The sequence below is a fragment of the Mya arenaria genome, chromosome 2 (genome assembly GCF_026914265.1).
Source record: "Mya arenaria isolate MELC-2E11 chromosome 2, ASM2691426v1".
Classification (NCBI taxonomy): domain Eukaryota; kingdom Metazoa; phylum Mollusca; class Bivalvia; order Myida; family Myidae; genus Mya; species Mya arenaria.
Genome location: NC_069123.1, coordinates 35577111 through 35597270, shown reverse-complemented (window position 1 = coordinate 35597270; position 20160 = coordinate 35577111). Strand labels below are relative to the sequence as shown.

The 20160-nt window shown below is 34.9% G+C and overlaps 1 protein-coding gene across 1 annotated transcript; it reads right to left on the bottom strand.

Annotated features, from left to right (window-relative positions):
* Nucleotides 1–3763: 3763 nt before the first annotated feature.
* Nucleotides 3764–18732, bottom strand: LOC128245570 (uncharacterized). The gene is made up of 14 exons (XM_052963769.1): nucleotides 18636–18732; nucleotides 18304–18327; nucleotides 17170–17243; nucleotides 16766–16812; nucleotides 15292–15329; nucleotides 14648–14770; nucleotides 13912–14114; nucleotides 13391–13561; nucleotides 11403–11589; nucleotides 10872–11023; nucleotides 9415–9741; nucleotides 5388–8833; nucleotides 4937–5186; nucleotides 3764–4609 (listed from the first exon to the last, which is right to left on the bottom strand). The coding sequence occupies exons 2-14, from the start codon at nucleotides 18323–18325 to the stop codon at nucleotides 4391–4393; spliced, it is 5259 nt and encodes a 1752-aa protein (XP_052819729.1). The 5' UTR covers nucleotides 18326–18327; nucleotides 18636–18732; the 3' UTR covers nucleotides 3764–4390.
* Nucleotides 18733–20160: the final 1428 nt, after the last annotated feature.

The window sequence follows — 20160 nt, the reverse complement described above, 5'->3', positions numbered from 1 at the left end:
GGTGCGTGGCGATACAGGATTCAGTGGATTTCACGTGAAATCCACATGAAAGGTAAAATCCACTCATAACTCATTCATTATTAACAACTATTTTATTTTTATTTTTATTAAATAGAAAACAATTGTACACATAGAGGTATATGCTTCTCAAAAGGTTTATATTACAAATGTTATTGAAGTTAATAAAAACCACGGACCTGTAAACCATGGTTTATAGGTCCGTGTAAAAACTGAAGATGTTAAATAAAACATGTACGGAAATCGACGTGAATTCCTATTTTTAAATATCAACCCTTTATGAAGCTTATTCGAATTGTGTACAATTGATTTCTATTTGATAAACACACGTGAGTTGTGAGTGGAATTCACTTTTCATGTTTCACGTGAAATCCACTGGTTTCCTGTATCACCCGCACCTGATTATGGTAGCACACAACACATTTCAACGAAGACTGGTCCGTCACCTTTGTAGAATTATTGATCATGACCATTTATGATCGAGTTACAGCGTAAAAGGAAACTAGTATTTCTAGTATCATTTTAGTATTATTTAATAAGAACTGTAATTGTTATTATTACATTTGAGCAGTTTTATTTAAGTAAGAATGAAATTTTATACTTGAAATCTTTCAAAAAGGTCAAGATAGTGAATCAACCCTGCATGTTAATATTATAAGTAATATATTATAAGTAATATTAACGAACCCACTTACTTTAGATCTGTTGCACCGGTTGTATGTGTCCATTGGGGAGGATATAAAGGCCGTTTGGCCTAAGCTGGTGAGTTTGTTTAAATGTAATGTGATGTGAAATGTGTTTGTGTACACATATTTTGTATAAGATGTTATTAAATATTGTTTTTAATGATTATTTTATGTAATAGTACGGCCACTAGAAAATAGTATTAATTATGAGGAATATCGATTCTTCTCAAAGTATTATAGAAAATATAGTGACTTAATTGTTGTGTAATATGATCAGTTTTTTGTACTTTCATAGAGCTCTGTGGAGTATTGATATAAATATATACGACAATATCAATCAGGGACGTGGCTAGCCCTCTATCCATGCCGATTCATAATTGTGCTAGTGGGTTCGGGGGCATGCCCCCTCGGAAAACTTTGAAAACCATAGTGAGAGAGAGAGAGAGAGAGAGAGAGAGAGAGAGATAGAGAGAGAGAGAGGGAGAAAGATAGAAAGAGATTAGGTAAATAAAACAAGTGTTTTGTCTACGTGGGCTTATAATTATAATTAATATTATGGTAGACCGGCATCCTACTGAACTTCAAATGTCTTTAATATATTAGATGCAACAATGAATGTATACACTTTTTGGAAAATGTTCGTATTCTGTTCGTCCTTCAGATTTCTGTAGCCTTGTACATGTAGTAATGTATGGCCATTCAATGGGTGATATTGCCTTTTCTTAACGGAATAACTGATGCCTTTGTGTAATAAAACGACTACCTTTGAAAAGGAAGTGTTCAGCATGTTTAATTTCTGTACCACAGACAAAGTGAGGGGACGTTGCGATATGATTATTTTAATGATCGGGAAAGAAGTTGTTGCAATTATTACGCATTCGGAATTGATGGACTGAAGGGGATCTTTCACCTTCGATATAAAATGTAGGGACTTTTGAAGCACTAAATTTAGATTTCATTTTACCTTTAAAATATTTTACAGAAATGTCAATATCGTTCCACCTCCTCAATGCGGATGGAAGTAAAGACTCGGCATAAATTTGAGTTATTCTAGGTAACGTTTGAAAGTCGTCTGAGTTTCGTAAATTGTAGGTGTTATTACTACTTGTAATTGCATACTTGGAGGAAATAAGTGTTTGAGATAAGATGGTAACATGCTGTGTTTTTATTTATATATTAATTTCAGCTTTTGAATTGTTTTTCTATCCGTAAGGGTAACTCAGCCAATTTCTTTTAGTAGATTGTTAATTGCTACGGATCGTCTGTGACCGGTAACTATTCGAGCAGCTTCATATTGAATTTTGTCTAGTGTTTCTTTTTCGTACTTGGCACAATTATCCGAGAGACGTGATCCGTATTCTAGATGCTGACGAAGATATGACAAATATGTGTGGTTCAGTATTTTTCTGTGTACTTGAATTTCATCATTTTCATGAAAACCGAGAATTCATGATGGTGTTGTGATGATATGTTGGTGCCAAGACCCAGCATTACTGAGCGTTAAACCACGATGCTTGTGGTGATCAACAATGGTGTTATCGAAAAGAAGTATTATTGGACTCGGGCAATGCAGCGATGTTTGACAGGGCAAACTCGGGTATGAGCCAAATTAACCTAGAATTTATCCCCGGGCCCCGATTTCTCGAAACTTCCTAAGCTTAACAGGCTTAAGTTGCTCATTTCAATTAGCCAAAATACATACTGAAAATGGATTTTGATAAATGAAAAATGGTTTATTCTGATAATCATACAGATTATTCCTACATAATTTCTAAAAATTATTGAAGAAGTAAATATTATTAAATATATTTTATAGAACAACAAAAATATTGGGATTAGCTTAATCCTGTTATAAGGGACTTAAGATGTTTCGAGAAATTGGGGCCAGCTGCCGGTAGTAAACGATGAAGCTCTTTATGTACACCAGGTTTCCACCCTGTTGATAAGGCGTTGCACGCATAAAAGGATGGCAGAATGGTCGTTCGTCCCGGGGAAAAGTTGTTGAAGTCTTTGGATGACTTTTTAGTTTATTCCTAGGACTTCATATACACCACTTATTGCAAACCTTGCGGTCGACACTCAACAGGCTAGACAAGGTACATTGCCAAGTATACTGTTTTTACCGGCTCTTTTTATGCCCCACAACAATTTGTGGAAGGCACAGAATTGCTCTTGTAATTTCTTGCTTTCGTATATCATATTTAATTATGTTCGTACATCTCAATCGACTTTCGCCGACTTTAAGGTAAACGATAATGTTTCGTCTATACTTGACCATCGTTAATTTCATATTCCTACTGTATAGTGAAAATGTGTTGAACTTAAATATTGTATGTTTTAACGTTATACAAAAAGAAGCCCAAAGTGAGGACGCAGCAATAACGTCGCTACTTTTAAGACCTTTAAAATATGTACCATCATGTTTAGTGGCTGCAATCATAATGAGAATAATTTTCTGATTTTCTGTTACACTGTACGCTTCTGGACCAATGCTGTCATCAGAATAATATCTAAGGAAATTATTCAATATCGGTTTATGTAATCAGCGAAAGCGCAATAAGGAACGCAGCAAAATACTGATCACAATTCGTGTAGCAAGTTCGAAAACATTGACTTAACAAAAGCACAAGTGCATACACTAACGACACCTTTAGAAGGATTTGCTAAAAACATTCTAAGATTATTAAAGGAGTATGTTCTGCTATTTCTTGGTAATTTGGTCCCATTTTGTGGTACCGATATATAATTACTTCTGTCTGCACTTATGTTCGAAATCATTGCATGTCAAACTCCTCCGATTCAATTAGAATATGCTTTAAACTTGCAAAACTATGTAGTCAACCATAACGGATAAAGGTTTTATGCTGCGTCGCGCATTTCATTTCTTTTTTAAATTTAAATCGGTTACAAATGATCTGATTTCTGAGCTGAGTCGTTTTCTACCGGAATTGTGGACGTTATTTTGTTCTCTATGTTGAATATGGTAAAAACTTTTGTTTAAAGGTTGATTACTTTTCAAACTTTTTAGTATCTATTCATGATATTCCCCTGCCCAAAACATATATTTTACATTTAAATGAGAATTAACATAATCAATGTTCAAAGTATTTTCCGTCGAAGAGTTCCAATGACTTCTCTTGGAAATTGCTCTTCGGTTGCCGTTAATGACAACAAATGCTATTGTAAATACAAGTATTATGGCTACCAGAATATGATAATATTGCATAGAATAGTGAATCTGTTACAAAGTTACTGTGGATAATGTAATAAATATAGATACCAATGCACAAAATGAATGTATTGTGCTCGGGCGTTTTCGAAGATCATATATATCATCGAATGAGCTTTCTCGAAGAAGGCGGAGATGTGATGCTTGGCATTATGTTTCAATCGGAAACTCTAAATTTGCATTCTTATAAGGTTCTTATACTGGAAAATCAATCTGTTTGAAAACGTGTAATACTGCATTGCGACAGATAATCGTTCTAAGTTGAACAAATACCAGTATTCGACCGAATCATATTATTGTTTGAATTGAACCTTCAGGATGCAAAAGTTTCAACTTTTCCAACATGCTTGGCTTACCCACCGTGTTCAAGCAGCGCTATCGGTGCTTAAATCAGCCATGCGATCAAACGTTTTTTTCTATTATTGTCAACAATGCTACTAATACTTATGAAGTTATATCAACCATGTACATCAAAGACCATCACTCTTGTCGAATCATCTCCGGTGAACAATGTAAGTTTTGTGCCATTTTTGTTAAAGATCATTTCACGCACGGTAGCGTCCAAGGCAGTCGAAAAGCATTCGGTTACTGTCTCGAAATCCCATAGTTTGAGAATATTGTTTGCACACGCTGAAGCAATCCATCTTCCATCAGGGGAAATTGCAATTTTCACGACCTGCAAAGTTTTGATGAGAACTTATTACACGAAGTACAGAAAGTGTGTAGATTGTGTTAATAGTTGTATGGTCTGACTATGTGCAAGTTTAATATTGTAAAACAAAACAGGTTCTTGGTTAAAATCGCGTCTATTTTTTGTTTTTCAACAAAATATCTACCTGACTTTTTCGAAAACGTTGACCAATGCATCAGCAAGTGATTGTAGCTAAGCTGAATGTGTGACAGTCTTTCTATTCATTTGATAAAAATATGTTGTGACGGATTCAAGTACCCAAGTTCATTGTAAAGAAAGCTTAAACAAATTAAACAAATATCATCGTTATACCTTCGCAGAATGTTTTGTAGCGGGCTTGATCTTTTTCGGAGGGATCCCAGTGGTCACATTGTACACCATCATATACCCATCTTCAGACCCGACGGCAATACAGCTCCTTAAGCTGTCGAGTTCCAAAACCGAGTTCCATCCCTCACACTTCTCTCCGCACCATGTTGGTCGGTAAAACATCGGCTCCTTCGTTTCCCTGCAATGCCGTTGGCCACATTTGCCGATCGGAATATCCCAGAAACACACCCATCTGTAAAATGAATTAAGAAATATACTTTGTAAGGCATGTCTAGCTGAACTACACTGCAATTATTATTATTATTATTATTATAATATACGGTCGTTTAATCGTTGAAAAAGAGGATATTAACATATTTCGTGACATAAACTCTTAAATTTACTTCATCATTCGAATAATTTAGCTTGAGAGTAAAACGTTTCAAAAACTAACTGTCTGGTTGAAACAAATACAGTCGAAGGCCCAATTGAAAGGTACTCATTTCCGAGGAAAGGAATTTTGGACAGCCGTCTACAACAAGGTATCAGCGTTCCATTTCCTGTGTCTAGGTCAACCGCATGGTATTTATGTCTGAATGGCTGCTCCTGCAGACCGCCTTTCTTCAACATTGCCTTGATGGATTCGAACTCGTTTTCAGATATTCTCGATCTTATAATCAAGTAACGATCTCGTTCCGACAGTTTGAAATCGATACTCTCATATGTCAACTTTTGTTGCAAACGCGTCGATCGTACATGCTGCATTTTCTCAATATCTATTTCATCAATCTGTTCACGTCCTTTTTGCTGTGCACTTATCGCATACAATTTCAAGTTTGTTGAATTGAGACTGGAAAACATGATATTAACCATCGAGTCTGGTGGTTTAAAAATCAAGTTCCCGAAGAAATCGAACACCTTCAGTTTGCCTTGCGTCGTATCATGCACGATAATGCAGTTTGGCAATGGATGGAGAATGTTGCCAACTATTCCCACGTTTATCATTTGTTTTGTTGTCAATGATTCATTGTTCCAGATTCGCAGCGAGGAATCCTCCTTGCATGTAAACAATAGTTTTTCATCCAGGGAAACTGCCATGGCAGTGACGTTGTCTTGTTGTAGCAGTGTTGCATCGGCGGCGACAGATTTTTCATCAGATTCTCTGATCAACTCCAGTAAAGCATCAACAGACCATGCTTTCAACTCCATATTACTTCCTAAAGTGATACATGTTCGATCTAGAATCTCGATGTCTTTAACTTGAACAGTGTAGGCCTTGAACGAACCTAGTTTCTTGTTCTCTGATGGATTATATAATGTAATATCGCCACCTCTTGTAACCAATAGCCAAATGTCTCTTTCCCACAATACAGCAACATCCAAGATTGGGTAGGGCAATCTCACCTTCCGGTCATAAGCTTGAGTAACCAAGTAAACTGTGCCTTCTGTGTTTAAAACAACAAAAGCTGCTTTACTTTGATCTCCATGAATACAAATGGCATTGCCATATTTGCCGAAGGTGTTCACTAAACAAAGATCGCGCAATTGAAATAAAAGCAATTCTGAACTTCGTGGATCTGTGGTCTTTCCATCATCCTCCCTTTCTTGTCCCTGTAAGCATCCACATCCCTTTGTGGCTATCGCTAAAGTTTGGTCGAAATTAGAAAGTGATTTGGTTTCCAAGTCAAACCGTTTGTCCGTTTCATACATAGCCACGGGACCATCTTTATCGAGGTCAAAAGAACAAATAAAGCTACTATTTGTTGGTACTCGATCATCATCTTCATTTGAATTTGCAATGATTCCCAATGCAACGATCTTCTCGTCATTTAGAACATAGCATGTTACAAACCTTGCCAGAGGGTTCTTTGGAATAAACTTCTGCACAAATGACATATTGCTAAGATCAACTAAAACAATGCACGAGTCAAATACGATAGCACCATGCTTAGTTTCCTGATTATATGCAAATTCTTTAGGGTTTTCTTTATTGTTTCCCCAGTTCGGAATCAGTAAATTGAACATGTATTCGTCAGTTTCATTGCCACGAAAGTTACACACGACTGAGTTATCAGTGAGGTAGTACAACAAATCGCCATTCATGTGGATTTTACTGCGGACAATGTCCTTCTTCAGTTCCACAGGGACAGACTCCTGTGTATCTGTATAGAAAACCTCGTAGGTTGACCTGTCTTCATCTTCCTCTTTTTCTTTGTGTGTTTTCAGTAACAGAGCATTTTGAGAGTGGTTTTCAATTTTAGTTATCCCTGACATTGAAGAAATTACGGCGTCGGATGTATCATTCCTCATAGCCATGCAGGGAAACCTCGGAATGAGCGATGGCCTTTTCTGATTTTGTAAATGCTCACGGGCATCATCAACCAACATCAGAAGACATTCTTCGTACGATGCAGGATTCAATGCACTAACTATGTAAAATGCAAAACTAACTGACAGGGCAATGTTGTTTTTACAAACATTGATGAACGCCTTTAAATGCTCAACCTCTCTGTCAGGCTGTTTGTCCAGAAAACCTTGCAAGTCTTGAAGAACTGTTGACACTGAAAATGCTCCTATCCTTGTAGAGAGAAATTTAAAATTGCAAAGAATCTTTTGTTTGACAAATTGACTGCCAAGAAGACGAGATGCCCTACTGACATGGTACGGAAGGCATGCAAGCTTTCTGCGATTCTCGGATGTAAACGGTTGTGGGGTGACTTGTCGGTCAGCATTTTCCATAACAAGATTGTTCCTGTTCGTCAATCGAATAGAACGTTGAAGACCATTTTCTTGCAGGAATATATCAGCCAAATTCCTGTGAAGTTCAGCATCTTTGTCATTTGTTGTGTACCGTTCTCTGGCAGTTTCAATGAACTGTCGGTGGTACCAATTCAGAGTGGTTCTTCCATGCGAAAGTCTTTCAACTAGATACTCCTTGATGTCGTAGCGAATTCGTGCCCACAAAACAGGCGGGATTCTTACAATCCCTGGAACGGGAGGATCATGGAACTTGTAGACGACATTCAAAACAGCATCGTCACAGGATAAAACATCCTCAATTTCAAATTCGGTGATTCCTGATAAACCAACAGTGATGTAGCCGAGTGCATGACTGACAAGCGTCTGTCCAAACTTTGTTTCAAGCTTTTCGAACATTTTGTTGATTGCCTCTTTTACTGTTGTCGGTAATGATATATCTGACATCGTAGTAAACGAATTCCATAGCCTCGCCTCATCCACAATTATTTTCAAAAATAGTGGCTTTGGACTGCCTTTGAACACAGACAAGAGCATACTCATTTGGGTTTCTGTGATCTGCCGGTGTTGCTTTTCCAAGTACATATTGATGATGTCTTTGCCTGTAGTTTCCGAAACCATGGGTACCTCTATATAGCATTTTGAATCTGGTAGTAACTGTTTTAAATTGGTCAGGATTCCATGTTCTTTAGGTAAGGTTGAAATAATAATCTTGACATTTGACGGCAGTGCCATTGGTAGCCACTTCATTGAGTATGAATCATAATTTCCATCCATCTGATCGATAGAGTCCAGTAAAATAACCACTGGTTCCTTTGCAGCTTTTCCAACCTGTCGTAAATGTCTTGGTGCATACCTTTGTAACTTTGCCATGGTTTTATAGTTGATAGGCGGAATGATCATATCGCAATGATCAGCAACTTGACCGAGAACACTAAACAGAACGTCAAACACGTTCTGAGTGTTAGGAGTTGTACCAAGAAATCGAATCAATCGTGTGTGTGATTTGCCCTTTAACCAAGCTGGGATGGATTTCATTATCATTGCCATAATGGATGTTTTGCCTACACCTGACTCTGCGTGGATGACTAACGGTGTGTGTGAGGATTCGTCCAGAATGTATGCTTTAGCCTTTTCCAGAACCTTAAAAAAAATAAAATTAATTTTCATAAAACAACTGAAACAACAGGCAGAAACCGAGTAGCCTAAAATTTAACAAATATCCTATTAAGTCACAAGCATCAAGACCAAACCATAACGAATCAAGAGTCACATACATAAGACAACTATCGAATATCTTCATTATTAAATGTGTGGGTAACCTTGGCATGGTCAGTAAAAGAATAGGAGTCACTGGGTGTCGCAGGTCTGCTACAATTTGTTTTATCTGAACCAAATGAAACCATAAGAACAAACACCCACCCAGAAAAATGGATTAACTTTAGTTTAATGGAGACTGTTAATTGACAAATAAAGGCAAAACCCATTCATGTACTATGGCTGGATTTATGATGTAACGAAAAAAGAAACGGCAAGGAAAAGGCAAATTGGAAATAACATTCACATAAAAAATTAAATACGAAAACCACAATACCATCAACAAGTGCAATCTTTACAGAAATATGTATTAACGGAGTGTCTTAGACAGAAGTCGGTCGAATAAGCCTTTCTATGTCAGAATGTTCCCAAAACTTGGTGAATAAATTATAAACCAATATACTTACACCCTGCTGTCCACAAAAAGATTCACATTTCTTCTTGCAGAACTTCAAATGATGCACAATTTCATAGTAATCTGTATAATAGTTTCTTGCATTAATCAGAGGCTGTCGTTTTTCATGGGCGATATCAATGAGTCGCATGCAGTCTTTTGTAAAATTTTGACAGAATTCAGCCAAGTATAGTTCATGCTCTTCCACAGTAGGACAAACACCTTGTTGGTTCCATCGAATTGTGTATGACTTGATATTCTCTTTTTGCAGTTTACCTTTAATTTTCTGGTCGAAAAGCAACTTTCTATAATATTTGACTTCATCATCAATGAAGACACCCTGAAAGTAAAGACAAACAATTGAAATATTTAAATAGAAAGAACAGGAAAAGAGTTAAATGTGCAACTTACAGGATATTTAAATTTGATTTAAGCTTGAGGATAGTTTTAAGAAATAATAAACATCAGTAGCAACAAAACCCTTCTTGTTGAATACATTTTAAACATTTTAAGCACTATTATACTGATTGAAATAGAAACAACACGCCAATGCGGCAATTAATAACGGATTTCTTTTTTGACTATGCAATTTTGCAAACCCCAAATTTGAGCTAGTGACTTAAAAATTAGTTTTTTAAACCAAGAAGACCCATGGATATATATACTTATCAGAGAAATGTTTATATAAATAACCTATTAAATTTCATTAAGATCAAAAGAAACTAGTCCATTTGTGAGAGGAAACATGAGCATTTTTTAAATATATCAGCTTTTCCTGAAAGATTTAAGTCCCGGAGACCTAGTTTTGACCCCAGATGACACACCAAAGAAGCCAAATATGAAGATCCTGAAGTACAATCATCGACTGTGGTGCTGATGTGTCAATGGTGTGTGTGGGCCAGTGTGAAAGCATTTGCGTGTGTGAAAGTATGTATGTAAACTAACCAAATGTCATGAAGATTGGAGAAATATTTTTGAAATATCCTGCAGAAAAAAACAACTGCTTTTTTTGCTAAAATTCTATTATGCTTGAATGCAGAAAACAGTTTAATGAAAAACAAGAACTAATGACATGTTGACAAATGTTCAAGGCAATATGTAAACAAGTATTCTTACACAGTTTCATAACAAATACATAAAAAAATGAATTGATGAAACGGGGAAAATATTTCCTATTTGACCTAGTTACCTAGATTTTAACCTAAGTTGACCCAAACTATTTACGTTATGACATGGAGTAAAAACTTAAACATAGAAATGTTAACGCCTGATATACAACCGCCAAAACCTGAACGCCAGCCCACTCCCCTGGTTGTCACCATTTCATAACCCGTAATTTTTCTATGAAAAATACGGTTATAAAAATCAGTAGCAACAAAACCCTTCTTAATGAATAATTTTTTAACATTTAAAACATAATTATACTGATTGAAATAGCAAAAAAACTATGTAAACATAAAATTGAAGTACCTTGTCAGTTGTTTGCACATCCATGTATCTTGAAGCATTTTTATCACCTGCAGTTGTGTCGTCTAAACCTTTAAAGTATCGCTTGTACACCAAGCAATGAGAATCAACATCACTGGCCTTCAAAATGCCATCCTGAATCTCACATTCGGTCACTAGGAGAACAATGAAACACATTTAAAACCATGTAAATTTTCAAACCATCAATAGAGAAATATGACATCAAAGTTCCCAATGCATTTTGCCTGGTTAATTCAGAGCAAGTGTTAAAATTGGAATCCGAAAATTTTCATTATCATATGTATATATATATAAACAAAGTCAATCTACACATGGAGGTGGATTTCAGGAAAATTGACACAGATTTTTATTCAATGGAACTAATGGGCGTTGTTGTAGACCATTATGTTATAGCAAAACAATAAAAACAAATATATAAGACAAAACAGTATACAGATAATCGTTTTAAGAGTATAAACTTGCTTGAATTGATATATGTGCACTGATAATAGGAAAAAGGATAATAGGAAATACCAGATATGAAGAACTGTTCCTTTTCCTGCGCTGTGATTTTTCCGTCTTTGTGGGCCTCAGTGGCAGCTTTTCTTAACACTACCTGTAGTTGTCCATATGTCTCATACCAAGCAGTCGTGTCCTTCTTTCTCAACTCATCACATCCAGGTGAGAAATCTCCAAAGAATGTGAACTTGGACCTGATTGGCTGAAATAGAGAGGGATCTATCCAGCATATGATTGGTTAAAATAATAACATATAGATATATATAATGTCATATAGACAGCGTGCTCGACTTTTCTGCCACACTTAAGTTTAGGATTGCAAAGTTTTATTAAACATGCATGGATCATGTTATCATACTTGATTGATTAGATTTCCAATGCAATACGTCAAGAAGTTGCTGAGTTAATAACTGGAAAATATAGGGCAATTATTTGCATTATGATATAATTATCTAACTTGATTAATTAAAAAGGTTGGATGGTTGGGAGCCTGTGTATAAAGATTGAATGCAATTATTTGCTGACTTACCTTAAAAAATCAAATTCCATTTATAAAGGTCAATAATTTACATTATATTCAAAATAGAGTTATCTAACTTGATAAATGAAGTAAGTTGGATAGTTGAGAATGAATGCCTTAAGGTTCAATGCAATACATGATGTATTTGCTGAGACATTGACTTACATGTGGTTACATGCAAAACCTGAACCAGAATTTCAAAGTTGAATAATAAAGGGCCTTAACGTGCCTTTTTACAACTCAGAGTTATCTTACTTGGTTATGTTAGTAGGTTAGATGGTAGTGTACCATTTCATTTAGTCTCTATTTAATACATCAAGTAGTTGCTAATATATTAAACTATGTGTGCTTACATGCAAAATCTTAACCTGAATTTCTAAGTCAAATAATAACAGCCCATTATTTGCATTATATTCAAATGAGTGTTATCTAACTTCATAAATTAAGAAGGTTGGATATCTCAAGTCTAAATGTAATATATGATGTATTTGCTGAGACAATGACTTAAAGGACCTCACATGTAAAACCTTAACCAAGGTGTGATGCCCATAATAGGGTGAGCTCTCTCTATTCTTCGAAAAATCAAGCTTAAAAGTGGCAAAAGATTATCTTTGATCCTATCAGCTTCCCCATGCAATTAATGTTAAAAAAGATTAGGAACTTATATATTAGGAATGTTTAAAAAATAATCAAAACAACAAAAAGCATACTGTTACGAATGCAAAAAGAATGTTATTTTATACTAGAACTCCGCGAGTCAGATGTGCGCCTGATGAATAATTTACTGTCGACATTATGGCTGTAAGTTTGTTATTTTATACATTTATGGACATTGATGTTGCCATTTAACTTTCAAGTGTAGGTGGCATTTGAACTGAAGGTAACAGCGTTAAGCTGGACAAAAATTAACAACAAAAATTTAAAACGGGCAATAACTCTAAAAATATGGAAGCAAGAGTTATGGTTTTTGTGCACTGCATTTGCCCTCAATGAGTTTTATCTACCTATTAAGTTTCAGGTTAATACCTCTTAAAGCTTACGATATATATGCCCCTGACAAAATTTAAGGTTGAAAATTAACAAAGGGCAATAACTCTTAACTTATAGATGCAAGAGTTACGGTTCTTACGCACTGCACTTGCCCTCCATGAGATCTATCTAGCTATGAAGTTTCAAGTTGATACCTCTAATATTCTTCAAGATATGCCCCGGACAAAACTTGAAGCATGAAAATTAACAAAGGGCAATTACTCTAAAAAGATGGAAGCAAGAGTAACAATTATTGTGCACTGCACTTGCCCTCAATGAGATCTATCTACATATGAAATTTTAAGTTGATACCACTTATAGTTAACCAGATTTGCGCCGGACAAGTGAAATCGGGACGCGAACGACAAAAGTAACAGCTATATGCCACCTTTTAAAGCGACACAAAAAGTGGTCGCAGTGGTGAATATGTTTTTGTAAAGAATTTTTGTTTTACCTGGAGCACATACAAACTTGGTACAGCATTTTCATCCTTTAGGTACCAAGTATCAAGAAGTTCTTGGTCTTTAAGTTTAAGTTTCGTGGCTTCAAATCTCAGACACTCAAACAGCTTCACATCCATTTCTGTCGGAATGGGCCGAAAACCATACCTGTCCCCAGACAAAACCTGAAAGCAAATATCACTATGCAATTATATTGTAATTTGTTACGATAAAAAAGCTCTTTACAGCTAGTTGATTCAACAGAATTTACCAGGTTTTTGTAACCAAAAACCTTTGTATTTGTCATACCTCAGCCATATCCTTGTTTGCAAGGCCCATGCAGCTAATTGAAAATGTCCCAACTCATTTGTTTTCTATTTCTGGACTATACAAGAAAATGTTTGGTGATCATGTATTTCTGTAAGGTCATCTATCAGTCTGAGAATTATCCACATAAAAACTTAGTGAAATAAAAATCTAGTGAAAAGACTGTTCTAGCAACTACAAAGAAATACAAATTTTAGGATGGCCATACCACAAAGTTAACCCCAAGAGATGATTTCTGGCAGTTATCCACCTCCTGCAAACATATCTTCTCCACCGAGTGGTCATTCTGGCTTTCTTCTGTGATGCCCCAACGCATGTCCACCACCTGGAAGTCCATGCCCTTTTGGGCACAATGGTCCCTCAAGTATGGGTACACTTCCCGAGCCAATGTGTTCCTCTCTGCTCGCATGTCTGAAGTGTAATTTTGAAAGGTATTGAAGTTGTAAACTGTAATATAATAAATCTGATTCATAGAGCATGAGAGTGGTCTAGTGTTGTCATTGTCCCTCTATCAGCTTAAAGCTGCACTCTCACAGATTTACCGTTTTTACAACTTTTTTATTTTTTGTCTTGGAAAGAGCAAATATTTGCGTAAATATCTGCAAACCAATGATAAAAGTTTGCTGACAAAAGATCAGATCGCAGGTTTGCATATTTTTGTTCGAAAATTAATTTTTATGGCTTATCCGTTACTAATGGTTGAAGAAAAATGCATAAAACATTAATTTTTGAACTTAAATATTAAAAATCTGCGATCATTTTTTGTCAGCAGTCTTTTATCACTGGTTTCCATGGATTTTCGCAAAAATTGGCTTGTTCCAAGACAAAAAAGAAAAAGTTGTCAAAACGTTCAATCTGTGAGAGTGCAGCTTTAAGTTAGCAATGAAAATACCTCGACATTTAAAACAATTACAAACCTAGGTCAAACTCATTGCAAATCTTACCTGAAAATGTTGAACTGAGAAATATGCGGATCATCGTCTTGGGCAGCTCGGGTATGTTGTTGAGGTCTCCATGTATCATGTGATGGAAGTTCTCAGTGAGGTCTTTGTCATATTGGGGCTTCTCTGTTAAAAGAAGATATAATAAACTTATTTTCATTGAATATAGATTGATGCAAAACTCTTTCTTTTTTTTTAATTCTAATGCATTATTATGTTTAATTTGGCTTTTATGATCTGAACCAAAATAAGCATACGATTTGTGTGCAGTTATAAAATATAAGCCTTTATAAATGTTTTTTTTTAATGATTAGCTTTGTGTTAACAAATTACAAAAGGACAGCGCGCTCAACCACATGCTGCTTTATCTTAAAAATTAATACAAAAATGATGTAATATGTGTCTGCCAAAAGCAATAAAAGGTCAAATTAATAAAATAATAAGGTCAAAATAATGCCAACTTATATTGTGTCCCTTTTAAAGTTATAAATATATGTATGTTAGAATAATACACTAAACTTATGATGGGAATCATGTGATGTAATATTTTTAACACTATATTTTAACGCTATGCATAATTCATTTCAATTTTACTACACGGTACCCAATTTCAAAATATTTTCAATGAAATCAAAATATGAATGTACCTTTCCTTGCAAAAGTCTCTTTTTTAGGAACTGCATACCTGAAATAGAAATAAATAAGATTGTACAAATACATTCTTAACAGCTCCATGTTATTTTTTTTCTTGAATGGACCATCTCATTCATTTGTTAGTAGAGATAGGTAAGAGAATTTGCAAAACTGATCTGGGCTGCTGTCAAAGATGATAGACAAAAAATTTCATAAGAATGACAAGTGCTATAGTATCATTAGGGCTAAGTGCAAGATTGTTGTAATGCCTTCTATATATTTATTTTGTAGTTACAAAACAATCATTTGTCATTTGTCAACAAGTGATGTATTCGTTTACTGCTCTACATGCCATCGAGCGTGCTCGTGCTTGTCTTGTGATTTCCATGACGTGTGAATAAATTAAGTGGATTCTGTTTTATTGATCAAGGCCAATGAACTCACTGCGGTACATCAAGTTAACACTGTAAACAGGTTATTGGGCGAAAGGACAGATATTCACCCATTTATTGTCAACACTTATTTATGTTATGACAATCATGGACTATTAATTGCAGATTATGCTAAAAGGCAGGATCATGGCAGGCACATGGTGCTAATCTCTGCCCTCCAGCAATGTGTGACCAGATGACTGTAGCTACATTATGACAGTTGTATGACCTTACTGGACGTAAAATGTAAAATGGTCTCAATGCAATACCTCAAGTAGTTGCTGAGATATTAACCTATGTGTGCTTGCACGCAAAACCTTAACCAAGGGGTGACGCTGACGCCAACGCTTGGGTGAGTAGTATAGCTCTCCATATTCTTCGAATAGTCGAGCTAAAAATAAAATAAAAAAAAACGTTTTTAATAGTGGTAGATTTTGTTGGATGAGCAGTAGGGCGGTATGTGGGTCTTAAGAGATGAAGATTTATACCAACTGCCAGCAGAGTTCATATGTCTGGACTCAGTTACAACCGTCTTGCACTAAGCCCGCAAAATTTGATATTTCACTGGCTGATTCTGTGTCTAAGGCATATAATACATAAAAGTTTAAGCTTAAATTGACCCCTAAATTATCAAATAGTTGTATAGACTTTAGGCCTGGAAATGGAAACACTAAGGTTTAACACAGATATAGTTAAAAAGAAATTATATAAATACTTCTTATAAAGTAATGCAAACATTTCAAATAAAAACTGATTAACAGTTTGTTTAAAAGGATTCAGATTGAAGTAGCCTATAACAATCTATACACTTAGCTTAAATGTAAGTAATAGCAGAAGAGGTATCATTTGGTACACAAAACCTATCTGGCTAAAAAAAGATCAACACATATACCATTAAAAAGTTGTTGTTATCCTCCTTGGATCACAATAGCAGTGTATGTGTAACACTATTGAGACCATGAGTCAACTTTCAAATTAAGTTTCTTTCTAACATTTTGTTAGGAATGGTATGTTTGCCTTCACACTTTATTATGGTAGTTAATTTGAAATGACTTACCTAGTTCCCTTGGTTTTTGTGCTTTGCTTTGTGGTAGCTCCTTGGACCTGCATACAGCAAATAAAATGAGGTTTTAAATCAGCTCGATTCACATTAGAACTGAAGTAAACATATTATTAAAACTTGAAATAGTGTTACCTGGTACTATGTTTATCGATCTGAGTCAAGTATTTGATATTTCTTGGTTGCCAAACCAAGCATGTTTATCATTTTAATAAGATTATGTGCATAGAGACACACTTTTACTGTAACAATGCAGCTTGTGTAGTGTTGCAGTAGAGTGTACCACTGCGGAGGGAGGGGTTTTAGGTTCAATCCCGTCCAGATGCACAAACCATATAGAATATTGTGAAGTCTAATAGCTACCCCAAGAAAGAATAGAAGGAATTTTCATTAATCTTTACCCGTAGTTTCTCTGGTATTCCTTGGAATGAAGATGCTCGTTTTGGAGGTGGCTTTTTTGTATTTGTTGGAGTGGCTGAATTAAAAATGGTTGAAATTAAAAAAGAATCACAATCATGTTTATTTTCTGGGACAAATAACAAATCCTTTAATCCTACTCCCAGATATTGTATAACAAAGGAAAAACAACCACTAACAAAATTATTCCTTAGTTCTTGCAGCAGTTATTTTTAGCATATAATTTCAGACCAAGAAGAAGTTAAAATTTAACAGTGTCAGAAAAGGTTAATCACACCATTTATTATAACTATAGAGGATAACTGTTTGTTTCAGTGTAATATCCCAATAATTCACTGAGTGAACATCAAAAGTTTTATTTTAAGGAGGAGTTATTTTTGCTATTCACTAGGTTAAATATATTGCGTTCTTACACCAAAACAAGGATTTTTTGTATTTTATCAATATGCCTAAAATTATATAAAATGACAGTTAATCATAGTTTTCATAAAAGCACAATCAACTGTATGTAAATGTTATGTCATTTCTGAGACTGTTAAAATGTATGCGCTGACATTTGATTTGGAAGTGACAGATGGCTAAAATTTAAAACAATGAAAATATTATTTTTTTTACAAAAAGTGTTATTTCAACATTTGAAACAGTAACATATCATTTTTATTTCACTAATAAATGTCTATAAATTACTGTACAGAAAAGCATATAACATTATATTTTTTTTGTAATTTTGATAATTTTCATTTTACTCCATTATCCAGTTTAAAGAAGGTAACCAACCTTCATTAAACTGGATAATTCAGTAAAATGAAAATTATTAAAATTACCAAAAAAAAAGTTTTATGTTGCAAATTTGGAATAAAAACTTGTATATCGAATATACATATTAATTTTCATAATCATTTAAACCATAAAATTATGCATCATTGGTAAAAATAATTCTGAGAATTTAACATTTTTAGCTAAAACACATGCAATTTAAACAGTTGTATTATACAATTAGATTTGATATGTATTGCAAATTGTAATAAAATGGAAAAACATCATTTTTAAAGACTAATAAAACTTAATACCACAATCCAACCATTTTTCAATACTCCTTATTAAAAGCAACTCAGTACCTTGCTCCTGTCTTGCAGACATGTCTGAAACAAGAAAGAAAAGTTCAAAATCTCAAGATCATCATACATCATGTTAAAATGATCAAGACTTTTCTGCTTATCCACTTTCAATCTTTGTCTTCTGTGGGTGTTCAGGCAACATTCAAGGGACTTATTTAAAAAGATGCACAAAACTCTGGCAAAATGAGATACATATATAATCAATATGAAACAAATAAGCTAATAACTATTAAGTTCAGCTGTGCATTAACATAATTGCTATCCGTAAAATTGCACATTTTCGGAATATATCAACTTAAATATAAACAAAAGCCTTAGCGTCTATTTCATACTCAGATGGGAATGCCAACAATATGTTTTGATCACATAGGATAATTCATTCCTAATGCAATCATTTTCTATGGTAGAACACGATGCCGACTCATTTTTCTGTTAAATATTAATTACCAATTACAGTAATAATTAGCAGCCTGCTTGTGTAGCAACAGGGCAGCACACAACGGTTTAACGGGAAAAATTGATACGTTATCGCCTGGGTTACACGCCCTTACCATCAGTACTCTTGTCGTGTAGTGTACACCGGGAACAAGCCAAGATCATTATATTACGGTGCACGAGTTGTACGAGTAAAAACGTAAAATATCTGCAAAGATACAAGAACATTCTCAATTTAAAGAAAGATAAAATAACTATGTTGATTGTAGTGAATAAAAAAAAGATTAAACTTTATAAGCTCGTTGGGGATCAAACTATGAAGTTGTTTTTTTCAATGTACATCTCCGCTAATCACTGGAATTCTAACATTACAAGTTCATATGCAACTTGTAAACAAAATCACTTGCATAGGAAAACTTCAGAGAGAAAACATGAAGTCTTTCCTTTTATTTTGTTTAAATATTGTATTCATATGAGTACACATTCTCATTATTCAGGGGTTCGACAATGATAAATCTAAACACATCGCATCGTCGCTCTGGCGTTCGAGAACGGTGAAAAACAGAGACACACGCACGCACGCACGCACGCACGTACACACGCACACACACACACACACACACACATACACACACATAAGTTAAAGGTACAATATGGTTTAGATTTAAATAATAAGAGAAAAAATAAAAATGCGTATATATCAACATCACGGTATGATAAGAGTCTCAGATATTGTCTGCTATAAAGCCCCGAGGCTCACGCGATGCTTTATACTACAGACATGTATGGGGATGTCCAACGGTATCACTAACTTATTCCGCTTAATTCACTCGCTACACGCTAATGAGGTAGACACGTAGGCGGGGCATAGAGCTGGGCAGTTGCCTAAATTCTGTTTCTTTTCGAGGTTTCTTTTAGAATAACTAAAGAAGTAAATAGTTTACAAAGCATGAGACTTCATCCAAATAAATTTGTGATTTTATTTTACAACAGTGCATAGTAAAAACTAAAATTAAAGTATTTTATATTGACTTATGCACGCCGCCCCCCACCCCCCAAAAAAAATGATAATAAAAAATAAAAATAAAAATAAAAATAAAAACATAAAATAAAAATAAATAAATAAATAGATAAAATAAAAAAAAATATTGGGGGAGTAACTCCATACACCTATTCATACATTGTATGCCATAAACATTTCGGTTCAGAGAGATGCGCACATGTCAAAAGCCCGTGGCCAGAAGTTACGCCCCCTCTTACGTCAATTCCTGGATTCGCCACTGGTACAAATGCAAATATTCGAACCACACTACACAAGATAGGGTACCTGAAGAAGAGCCTCCGTACTTGTTCACAATAACAGGAGGAATACTGAACAGTTTCAAATGAAATTTCACATGGAGAATTTGTTTCTCCGGTTTC

Bases quoted from the DNA above. Each gene is read 5' to 3' on its own strand.
- LOC128245570 (XM_052963769.1), bottom strand. From the start codon at position 18,325: ATGTCTGCAAGACAGGAGCAAG. The intron at 16,813-17,169 runs GTAAAGATTAAT...TGCTGTATGCAG, and splicing joins GAATACCAGAGAAACTACGG to GTCCAAGGAGCTACCACAAA. The intron at 15,330-16,765 runs GTAAGTCATTTC...TTTCTATTTCAG, and splicing joins ACAAAAACCAAGGGAACTAG to GTATGCAGTTCCTAAAAAAG.